Here is a 12,570-nt window from a genome sequence, read left to right on the forward strand (position 1 = left end):
TTGTGTCAGTTTATGTCCACTGACTTTACACATGTATCCCTAGGTTAACATTATTTTTTTCAAAAAAAAGAGTGGATCATTGCCTTGCCACTCTGTCTTAAAACTGGAAAACTATACTGACCAAAATTCTAAATGCAACACTTTTGTTTTTGCCCTCATTTTTCATGAGCTGAACTCAAAGATCACTTTTTCTATGTAGACAAAAGGCCTATTCCTCTCAAATATTGTCCACAAATCTTTGTTAAGGAGCACTTGTACTTTGCCAAAAAATCCATCCACCTCACAGGTGTGGCATATTAAAGATGCTGATTGGACAGCACATTTATTACAACTTGAGGTGATGGTCGTGGATAAATGGCACAACAATGGGCCTCAGGATCTCGTGACTGTATCTCTGGGCATTCAAAATTCCATCAATAAAATGCACCTGTGTTCATTGTCCATAACATACGCTTGTCCATACCATAACCCCAGCGCCACCATGGGCCACTCAAACCAGAACATTGACATCAGCAAACCGCTCACCCAAACAACGCCATACACGCTGCCTGCCACCCGCCCTGTACAATGTAAAACGGGATTCATCCGTGAAGAGAACACCTCTCAAAAGTGCCAGAATGTGACCATTTGGCCAGTCAAGTAGGTTATGACCACAAACTGCAGTCAGGGTGAGACCCCGATGAGGACGAAGACGCAGATGAGCTTCCCTGAGACGGTTTCTGACCGTTTGTGCACAAATTCTTTGGTTATGTAAACCAATTGGATGTGATTGGTTGGATGTACTGCCAAATTCAGCTTACAGCTCTGGTGGACAGTCCTGCAGTCAGCATGCCAATTGCACGCTCCCTCAAAACTTTACATTTGTGTCATTGTGCTGTGTGATAAAATGGCACAGTTTAAAGTGGCCTTTTATTGTGGCCAGCCTAAGGCACACCTGTGCAGTAATCATGCTGTCTAATCAGCATCTTGATATGCCACACCTGTGAGGTGGATGGATTATCTCGGCAAAGGAGAAGTGCTCACTTACACAGATTTAGACAGATTTGTGAACATTATTTGAGAGAAATATGTTTTTGTTTACATAGAAAAAGTCTTAAGTTTTTAAGTTCAGCTCATGAAAAATGTGGGCAAAAACAAAAGTGTTGCGTTTATAATTCTAGCTAGATAGCGGCTACATACTGTTCACGTTAGCTAGCGTTAGCTGATACTAGTGCTTTCTCGTCTGCAACATATTTTGGGCTTCATTTAATAAACACAACCTATAGTAGTACACAATCATATGTGTATTGTTTTGATTGCAATGTGCGGAATTACTTAACGTTGCTTGTTTATTTCCATTTCTAACAGTTAATCACCGACGTCTGTACAGAATCAACAGGGGTCAACATTGTTGTTTATGTGTGTGTGCCATCAAAACTAGGAGTACAACGATCTGGTACGAGTTCACGTTTAGTAAGTTACAGGTTTGACTGCTATTTCAGGGCACTTTCACAGGTAAAAGGTTGTGAAAACACGAGTTACGGGTTGCCTGGAAAGCAGCACAAGTCATGTCTCATTGTTCGCTCTCTGCCTTCTCCTTTTCCTTGGCTCCACACCTCTTGGTTTGGGTTTGTTTCACCTCTTCTGTTGCTGTCGTCCTTTATCCACACATCTTTCACTCACCCACTAACCCCCCACACTGTTTCTGTTACCATTGATTTCACACAAGTCATAATTGTTTTGTTAATAGGTATCTTGTTTATTTTACAATAAACAATTAATTAGCATTTTAACCTGGGTTGTCTCTCCTCTTTGTCACGTGTTGAGCCGGTTTGTGACAGTATAAAAATAGATACAGTCACACAGTGTTCTTCTAACACAAAGGTGGCATTCCAAACAATAGAAAAGCTATTACTGTCCTTATACTTTCTGAATAAATTGTATGAAACCACTCTGTATGCCAGTCTAACAGAATGCAAAGGCAAAATATGAGTTACATTGAAATGGAATACACAATCAAGCTAAAAACTATTAACAAAACTTTACGTACATTGTCCAAAAGGAAGAATTCTTGAATTTAAGCAGAGAAAGAGGAACAATCATTAAAAAACTCTAAGATTGCAATCCTGTTGCTACGCTAGTCTAATTATTTTTCTCTGTTCATGATATAGTAATCAGACAACCAAAAAGTGGAAAAAGAGTAACAGTTTGTTTGATTGCCTCAAAACAACTAATCAAAGGTGTCCAAATTCATCGTGAGTAGGTAGCCTAGTTTATACAGACAAATAGGAAAATTTGCAAGTAGTCCAGAAGCATGGTTTGACAAGTGTGCTATGTCTGAAAGCCCATCAGCTCTAGGTCTGTTTTCTACCTACTATTTGCCAAATGAAAAATAAAAAAAGTAATATCAAACTGTATTTTAAATAATTGTGACACCATCACATTTCATATACCTTAATGGGGGTCACCTTTAATATATCTTGATATCAATTATGATACATTTAGTCCCATTTTTTAGGGCACTGATTGAAGATGACATGGATTGAACCAGTGCCGCTCTGTGTTCACTTGGCTGTGTCTGCTCTGTGACTGGAGAGGAGTGGGAGAGGGAGGGGAGAAAGAGCAGCGCAGGCAGCGGTGGGCAAGCCACCAGCCCTGAAACACAGAAATAAAGCCGAACTTAGCTTGTATACGCAAGAATAATTTACCTGGCTTTACGACATGATAGTTCACACAAAACAACATACCGTTCCGGGGATTTAGCCGATACGGCTTGGTCGTTAGTGGAGTCTACACGACACGTCTGGAAACTCAAAAGGAAAGAAAACAACAACACTGGAAAAAATACGGGGGTTACACACAACAGTGACAATAAAACAACACTCCCGGACAAGTGGTCTGCCTGGTGCCGAGGGTGAAGTCTTGACAAAATAACAGGAAATATTGGTAAATTTGTATTCTATTTTAATTATTTTAAATGTTTGTTTCAATATATCGTTTATGTGTGAACTTTAAACTCAGGAAACAATGAAGACATAGCAAGCAAGAACTCATCAAGTGTCTCGACGCTGCTAGCCATCCCGCTAGCATTAGCTTGGCTTTCTTGCAGCCAGCGAATGCGAGGTAAAGCTAACGCCTGCTAGTGCAGCCAAGTGAGCTAAGTTAGCTTGTCGGCTAATGTTAGCTGGCTAGCTAAACGCGTTTTGAGAAACTTTTGGTGTTGTTTCCCCAGAGCCCAAACACTGAAGGAGTATTGTAAGAACAGAGGGGAAGGGCAGGTTCCCTTCTGGACTTTCCCCCCTCTACATATTGTCCTAATATGATGGCTACGGAGGTCAGCAGTGAGGATACGGGCTCGGTCACGACAGGGACAGGGGTGGCAGGCGGAGGAGGCCCGGAGACAGCCCCTTTCCCCTACTATCCCAAGCCGGGCAGTATGCGAGTCACTGATATGGGACAAGGACCAGCACCAGCCCTCCGCCAACATTTAAACACCTTTCCGGACTCACTTCCCGAAATGAGTATCAACTACGCCATATCTAGTGGGGATTTGACCAGACCAGTGCTTTCTGCAACAGGGAGTGGCGGAGCAGGAGGTGGACATTCAGTTTCCCAAGGAACAAGCTCAGGGACCGTGGGCGGCATTTGCAGTTCTCCTACTTCGGAGGGTCCAGCTAGTCGGATTTCACCCACATCAACAGGCCCAGATGGGCCCACTGACTTCCCCCCATTGCCACCACCTCCTCCCCCTCCAGGCGGCGTGGTGCTTGGTGGCACTATGGATGAAAGCGACATGCAGGATGGACCGGAAATCGAGGAAGAAGAGGTGGTGTTCCCCCTCTCTGCACCGCCCACGAACCAGTAAGTATACTGCCATCGAAAATTATGTCTTGTTCATTGACACCTAAAAAATTATTTTTTTCAAGCATCCTGTACTTTTTGTTGGGTTCACTTCCTTCCTGCTATCATGCACTTGTCACAGGTCTGAATTTGGTTTGTTTACTCCTGCAGGTTCAATAGTGACTTGTGCTACTCAAAGCTGTCATCACTTTGGAATTACATTCACAGTACATCCCACAATCATTAGTCAGTACACTGTGGATTTGTATAATAAATAAGCAACACAATTTAAAAAGACCTGTTACCTTCTGTGTATGTTTTTAACATTTAAGAAGTTGTTATGGTTGTTGGAAGAATCAAAACTATTAGTATCCCCAGCTAATGGAGAGCCCAATAAATCAAATCAAAACTACTCAGATCGAGTCAAATTAGTAGCAGAATGTTCAATTTGATGACACATTGAGTGCGAGAGTGTATTGACTGTACAGAAGTGCATTTTGTAGCAAAATGTAGACACAATTTAGTGCCTGTGTAAGAGTAAAATGGTTATGCAGTCTCCTTAAATCCTCCTGGTTATTGTTAAAGAATATGAGCATATCTACCAAGTATGGGTTATTCGGGCAGTCTTTTTACCATAAATAAATCATCTGATTTGTTTCATATGGGGGGAAAACATCAGCAGATTAGTTTTTCCCTGAGGGGAAAATGAGAGGAAGCAGCTTAAATGAATTGGTTTGATGAAGAGTTATGGTGACAAGCACTTACTTCAGTCTGAGTGGGGTCAGTGCATGATGGAAGCAACGTCTTTTTGTGCCTTTTCTGTTGTGTCAAAAACAGTTGTCATACCTGCATCACAGCCTCTGTTCTGCTCACAAGTTCAGCTTGAACTGCTGGGAACACCTCTATGGATAGACTTAGTATTCAGGGGAGGCAACTTTGTTCATCTTAATTATACAAATGGCTATTTATCATTCATTAACCAGCAATTGCCCGATTTGTAATATAGAGTAAGTTATCAATTCTTTTTGGCTGACTTGTGGTTGGTGCTGCACCATAAAACACCTGTTGTTATGTCACTGTAATAGTAGGCCAATTAAGTATTGTGTCCTACATGGTAAATAGAGATGGGTGTGGAGAAATAATGTTGAGTCCTTGGACTTAATGGACATCATGCGTGAGAAATATAATATTACCGTATGTTTAGTTTAAGTAACACAAGCATATTACAGAGTAGTCTATATGTTAACCTTTTTTAAATTTCAGCATGGAAAATGCATCCTCTGCATAGTATTTAAGAGATGCATGCATCTCTAATTATGTGCATTTTTTCTTGTCCAATGTCAGCTGGGATCTGTTCCAGGCCCCCTGACATTGTAAATGATAAGCATTTACAGATAATGGATGCATGGGATACATTTATAGGCATTTTTATGAATTTGTCAGGTATGCACAAAAGCACATGTGCAAATGTGTGTGGGTGTGTTGTAATGACCTAAATACGGCCCTCCCATTTGTTAGAGTCTCATTAGGGAACTGCTGAGCTTTGTCATTTCTGGCCCTCATACTGTAAGATATGGAAGTGTCTGGGCCTGGAGTGTGGATTCAGCTCTTATTTTAGAAGCCACCCTATATCTCTCTGTCAAAATACAAAGGATGGGAAGGCCAGCATTTCATCAGTCTTGCCTGTACTGGTAATTAACAACCCTAAATGGAATTGACAGCAATTGATTCCGAGTTCTTACATATATTACTACTGTGGAAGAAGTAGTTTTGCCAATACAGACTTCTTCATGTCTTTGCACTTGGATTCCTGTTTATCAATTTGCAGGGTTGCCAGCGAGGCAGTGGAACAGTTGTCACTTGTGCATGAATGGCATTAATTTTCTTTGGTCTTATTTGTTTCACAATGATAGTCTTGTGGTCAAAAATGTATCTACAACATTCACTAACATACATTATTTTACCCGCTGGTGGGAGTCTAAATGAATCTACTCACTCTTGCCCACTCTGAGGTGCTTTACTCACACCGCGTTGTGCAAGAAACATGCGCAACACAAGCCGTTCCTCTATATTGGGATTGTGGTTTTGGTGAATTGCCTGTAGTGGTGGTGAAGGCCTCAGAAAGCTGGACCGCATTTCTTTAAAGTTTCTGGTTATTATTTGCCTGCAATTTCCCTATTGGTGTTGTGAAAAAACATTATTATGTCATAAAATCAAATTGACTTGTGTCACATAGGCCTGTCACGATAACAAATTTTGCTGGACGGTAAAAGGAAATTAGAAACCAGGCACAACCAAATCAAATAAAATGGATGTAAATAAAATTGCACTTGAAAAAAATATTAAACATCAGGCTCAGGATAAGGAGTGCCAAAGAGATAAAGCAGATGCCCCAAGAGAAGCCATATGCAAAAAGATTTTTTAAAAATAATTTCTCCAGCATAAAGCTTTGGTCAAATAAAGCAAAAGTGAATTGCAGTCTATGTCCACAGCAGGGTGTGCACCAAGGACGAGGGATAGAGAGAGAGCGTGCATTCATTGAAATGCTGGCTTTTCAACAATACTAAAGGGCAGCATCTCTTTAGCAATCAAGCAAACTACACTGTCCTTGAGTGCACACCATTTTGCACCACCCTGTTTGTCAACTCAACGCCATAGTGATTGTGTTACGTTGGAAAGCCGGAGATGGCCCATCTGTTGTATTTTTTTTTTTCCCAGCTCGGATAACGGCACCGGATGATTGTGTTTTAGGTGCATATGCATGTTTGTTGTATTGCAGAGTTTAGTTGTGACTGTTTTACAACAAATGCGACATACTAACTCGCTCAGGTTAGGTGGTTCATAATGGTCATTTGGTTTGAGTCCAGAGTGCTCCCACACTGCAGCTGTCGCGTTTGTCTTTTTTTATTTCTCCAACTTTCAACTAGCGTTTCCTCCTCACACGGCTCTTTTGCAACACTCTGTGGTAGTATCAACCTCATTTTTAGTTATCACGCGATTAATTGATTTATTGCGACAGGCTTAGTGTCACATTATGTATGTGAATGTCAAATCTATGTTTAGTGATGGACTTTTCTTTCATGGTGCACCTACAAGCATATGCCAGTGGCAAATCTACCATTGGCAACAATGGGTGTTACATTCACAGCTTGCTACCCTGAATGATTCTGAATTTCACGCTGTCCCTTCAGCTGTGTAGCTATCTGTGAATGCCTTCTGTAATCGGACTTTGACTGATCTTGTATTCCTTTGAGTTATGTTAGCAGCCTGCAAAGTGCATGTTGGAAGAGTGATAGTGGAAAACTTCCACATCGTTGGAAGTGGTCCCACTGTGTGTTGCACAGTGACTGTGAAAGCTTAACTTGGCACATTTGCAGAGTGCTGGTGATTGAAAATGTTCGTGAGCGTGAGAGGTTGACAAACAGCAGCCCCATTCATTCACACCTCAATACAACAGTGTGTCATTCATAAACAATGACTGCAGCAATGTCATAAGAATTTCACAATGATGATAGGTTAGCAAAGAGGCAAGAGTGAAGACGTCAGGTGGCTCTAACAGTGTGCGTTCCTGTTGCCATTAAAAACCTCTGGGCCAGTGGATGAGCTTAAACAAACAGCACGTTGGGAAATGAGTGGTGGATTTTAAGTTTCCACGAAGATTAACAAGGATTTTAAATCCTAAAGGGTTTCCCCGAGGAGGTGGTGGTAGGAGGAAGGAGAAAAAGGGGAAAGAAAGGTTGGATTTGAAGATCAGTGGCTTTGTGAAAGAGTTTAGCAGTTAGCTGTGGAAACATATCTGTAACTGAGGGTTAATTGAGTACCCACACTGCCTAATTGCCCTTTGTGTAGGGAGGCAGAGAGCTATGTGACAGAAGGATCATGTCACATTTCTTAACAAGGTTATTCCCTAATGGAGATTGTTCTCACTCGCCAAAAATGTTACAGCACTTTTATAACAAAGCATGGTCTTATTAATGGGATTGGATCAGTCATTACACAGTTTTGATGAATGGTGAGCCCAGCATTTAGTATTAACCCTGTAAATTCCTGCCGTAGATTGTTGAAATGACTGTAACACTCCTCGCTGGAAAGTTACAACTTCTATGGAACTATGTAAGCATCTTGTCGCACAACATTCCACCTCAGTCCTCCGGCTTTATAGCAAACGATGAACATGCTTAGGGGTGGTTTACAAGACCCATTGATTGTATTACCAGTCCCACTTTTATTAGTGTAAACTCTTAGCTGTGCATTGATAAGGCAAAGCCTATGGTTTCCATGCATTTTCAATGTATTACGCAACGTCCTGTCATGCCCTTCTAATACCCACACTGCCCTGCCTTTTCTCTCCTACATCCTGTTTTCAAGACTGTTGAGCCACTCATTGTGGGCTTAACAGGATCCTCAGAAGCATTTCAGTTGTATTTGACAATACCTAGATTGGAATGACTTTTCACATTAGTTAGGTGTGCTGAATAATAAATTGGATAATTTGCATAGAACATTTTACAGTGCCAGTTTAATTTTTAAGTACCAGATTATATGCTTTCCTATCAAAGTATAAAAAAGGTGTTCCTTTTAATAGTGGTGTCAGTATATTGTTACTTGTACAAAAGAGCAGCCATGTTTCCATTTTATTGAGATCTCGGGTTTGTCTTGTGAAGGTTTGTATAAGTTACTCCACATTAACTTTGACAAGAAATGATGGCTTTAATTCTGCAGTAAGAGAGTAAGTGTTCTTAACTGGATGTCCTTATTTGTAGAAATCAGAAGCACAGGAGAAATATTGTATGGGTAGATGAAAGTGAAGCCTATTATAACTGATGTAATGATGGTATTCAGAGAGGCTGATTCACAGCAGGAAAGCCGAGATGTACATGGATGGGCCTTTTCCATCTCTCTATCTCTACATTTTAAGTCTGCCCCTGCATGCTGTCATTCTCATGCCCTCACCATAGGCAACAAGCTGTGGCAGTCCATCATGTTCAAAGCAAAAGAAAGCCAATTCACAGCTGCTGTCAGGCCTCCGCAGCTCCATTGTGGAAACCTGAGCACACAAATATGAGTAAATGTTTAAGGGACAACAGTTTATGTAATAGTTGTTTGGCTGGGTGGTTAGTACATAAACCCATACGGTGTTTACATTAAAACTAGTACTCACTAAGGCTAGAAAAGGTCTGGAGACAGTCACGGAGGATAGAGTAACTTGTAGGAAAATTCCACAACAGATACCAGTCAGTCATACGTTGGTCACAAGGTGGTAGTTTACTAGTAAACGCAACATTTTGTTCCGTCTGTGTTGTTTTTCAGACACAGCAGTGACCAGTGGAAGTTAGTGTCTGTTAGCTCACAGGGCTCTAGGGTGCGACTAACATTTTTCCTCTATGTTGCACTGGTGCTGATGTCCTTGCATCCGCTGCCTCTCCACAAACGAAGCAATGTTTTTATATCAATTTGGTTTAATTTTGCGTTACATGACTCATTTCTTCTGTAAAGCCGTGCCTGTGTTTGGATCTCTCCTCCCACTCTCTGTGCAGCCCCGCCCCTATTAACTCACACACAACTCCTCTGCAACATGGAGAGACAGAGCGGCCGCCGGTGCACACGTCTGACATTTGTCCACAGTTTTAATTGTTATTAACACAGCGGTATATTGTTAAGCATGAGAGGCAAACCTGTATTTGTACCAGTGTTTTCGCTGGTAACTCTGCTATTGCGGCCGCCACGGCAAAAAACACAGAAGAAGGTATTGAATGCATTTTTACTTAAGTTCTACTTCAGTATTCGGATTTCTGATTCTGAATATCATAGTTCATAAAATGCAGCGCAGTGACAATGCAGACGACGTGTGTAACTCTGCTGACCCGCCATTTGACCCGTGCTGGACCCATTCATAATGAGTCCGCTGTCACTCTGGGAGTAGCATATACGCCATCGCACTCCCTCTCTCTCCCGTGCTCTTTTAATCAGTAATTGTTGAAAACAAGTGAAGGAGTTTTTTTTCAGAGATACATAAAAAAATTAAAAAAATACATCACAGTCTATTCATTTCAGCTAGCTAATCTTCATTTACATGTGTTGCAGCTGTATATATATTTATAACATACAACTTAAGACAGAAATATGTAGCATAATATGGATGTGAAAGCAGTTATAAATAGCCTATGTGACTATACAATTTGTTTTGGTTAAAATCAACAAATAATCGTGATAATTAATCGTGATCTCAATATTGATCAAAACAATCGTGATTATCATTTTGGCCATAATCGTGCAGCCCTTGTTCATGGCCAGCACATCTATGTGTATTCATACAGTTAGATGCCACTCCCTACCCTTGCTGTCCCACTGCTTCAAAAACCAATAGGCAGCATGCTCGTGATGCGTGACTTTATGAGAGAGAAAGAGGGGAGGGTAAGAGAAAGTCAGAGCAGGATAAAGTGGGAGCAAAGACGACAGGACTAATTTGCCTCAGTTTCTGAAAGAAACTTCATAAGAACAGTGTCTAAAGGCTGATGGAACCAGACATGGTACTTCAATTTTCCTCAGATTAGTTAGCACAACTAAATGCTTGTGGAGTGTCAGTCTACATCTCTGACTGTTCATCCTACCTCCATATATGTTGCTTTTTGCCTTTAGTGACTGGAGATGACTGTATCCGGTCGACAGCAGGGTCACATCATCATGTCTTGTATGGATTTAGAGCTACCTTTGCTCTGCTTTCTACCTCGGAGCTCACAGTTTTTGCCTGGCCAGCAGCATTATCAGTGGAGTCGGTGCACCTTGTGAAACCACGGGACACAGGAGGGAGATGCAGCAGAGGGCGAACTCGGCGTAAGTGGGGCATCAAAAAACCCTGCAACTCTAACCTCGCGTCCCCAACAATGGGCTGGTAGAGACAGCTGACAACTCCTGTTTGTCAACTGTTTTCTTTTATTATTTCAGGATTCCAATTTCCTTGTAGTTGTTAAAATAGTGTTTGTTAAAACGGAAAATCGGTGATTATGTGTGTGCAGTTTATTCATTTTATATTATGCAGGGGACTTTCTTAAATGTGAGATCTTTAAGCCAACTGTGATCTTTTGACTTTTCAGTTTTAATATCACAAGGGATCTACCATAGATATTTGTGTGTCCTTAAGGTTTTGCTTGGAAAAGTGTTAACTGGATAAACAAACACCTATAATATTATATAATGGTATACTGCCAATAATGCCAATGTTGTCTAATCACATATTTCACAGACCTGGCACATGGAAGTCAGGAAAGGTCATATTATGTGTACATACTGTATGTGTAACTACATGGTAATGCATGAGGCCAAGACAACCTTATTGAGTATATTGTCTCTATTGAAACATGTTAGTGCAGTAGTGTTTACTGGGCATTTGATTTGTTTGTAGAAAACATGTACTCAGTACCCCCTACAGAAAGAGGGCAGCTTCACTGAGGTGCATAGCTAATCAACAGTAATGTAATGTTTCATTCCTTTTGATACTTATGAGGGCTGACAGTATGTCTGTGGAGATGTTTGAGTTCAGCTGCATCCATCAAGACAGAAGATGAAGAAGAAAGACATGAGCTGGAGCGAAAGAGTTCACAAAAGAGCTTAATGAGAGACAGACTGACAGAGACCTACAGAGAAACAAGGTCTAACTCACTCAAGTCACAGCAATCTGTGTCTGTCCTGTCTCGTTGCCCCTGGAGATGAGGCTCCAGCAAACACAAAGAACACAGTTTGTCCGATTTTTCTAGAATGTGGTAACAATAAAGCTGTACATAAAGTGAAGGGGCACAAATAGTAGAATCTTTGTTTACCTGTAATTTCCAATGATACTTTGTATATTTACAGTAGGCCTACTTTAAAAAATGCATAATGCACAGCTGCTTCAGTTATCCATTAACAATGGATCGACCAATTTTGGCTCTTCAAGGTCGATACCGAAATCCGAAATTTGGAACCAATCTACATTAACAGTGAAAAATGAAAATCTTTAGGTCAAAATTAAGATTTTAGAATCTTACAAACTCCAACACAAAACCTAGTTTAGATAATTTAAGTAATTAATAAATCAGAAACTCTCAACATAATACACAGTTAAAGATAGTCAGATAGTGTTGTGGGCGGGACATTAAGTCAGACTCAGTGGTGAGTGAAACCGAAGCAGAGGGACAGACACCGAACTGTCAAAGACAGCCTGAGAATCGGGTCTATCCCTACGATTAACCAAGGCTTATTCAAGGGTTAAGTCCTACCCAATATACCCTGGTTATTACTTTTTAAAAATAGTTATGCTTGAATGATTTTGCTCAGCGGAGTATGCAGTGTCCTCATTTTGAGCACATAAATGTCCGAAGACTTGGTGTTCTATTCAAACCATAGCTTGTCATTGCCTGAACGTCTGCACTAATTTTAGCAATGATTCCACCTTGGGATGACGCCCTTTGCCCAGAGAATTTAAATGTTGAATGATGTTATCAATTCTCTTAATCCATTTATACATTTAAGTCATTGCGTAATACCTCTTAGGGGTATACAACATACTTATGCGAGTATTGCTTTCTTTAAGTGCTGTCTAAAACACCCTAATCATGAGTTGGGTGCACAATAATGACCCAAGCAATGCGTGCAGCGTATGCTATTTAGCCGAGAGCTTATTTATATTGCTGTATTAGACATTTCTGTATCCAGCAGCTGTTGCCTATTTAATTAAAACATCAATTACATACATGCATCTTATGCCTTCACATA

General features: G+C 40.8%; 1 protein-coding gene across 3 annotated transcripts in view; it reads left to right on the plus strand.

The window, feature by feature from the left end:
- Positions 1-2,562: 2,562 nt before the first annotated feature.
- The window catches only part of LOC117945189 (ras GTPase-activating protein 1-like), a 36,280-nt gene continuing 26,272 nt past the window's right edge, over positions 2,563-12,570 (plus strand). The window contains exons 1-2 of one of the 3 annotated variants that reach the window (XM_034872497.1): positions 2,563-2,925; positions 3,212-3,840. In XM_034872497.1, the coding sequence (XP_034728388.1) occupies positions 3,299-3,840 (542 nt within the window). In that variant the 5' untranslated portion in view covers positions 2,563-2,925; positions 3,212-3,298. Of the gene's footprint in view, positions 3,841-10,393; positions 10,654-12,570 lie in introns of those variants that run through there. The other 2 variants (XM_034872496.1, XM_034872498.1) reach the window with 2 other exon arrangements.

The sequence above is a fragment of the Etheostoma cragini genome, chromosome 5, assembly GCF_013103735.1.
Source record: "Etheostoma cragini isolate CJK2018 chromosome 5, CSU_Ecrag_1.0, whole genome shotgun sequence".
Taxonomy (NCBI): domain Eukaryota; kingdom Metazoa; phylum Chordata; class Actinopteri; order Perciformes; family Percidae; genus Etheostoma; species Etheostoma cragini.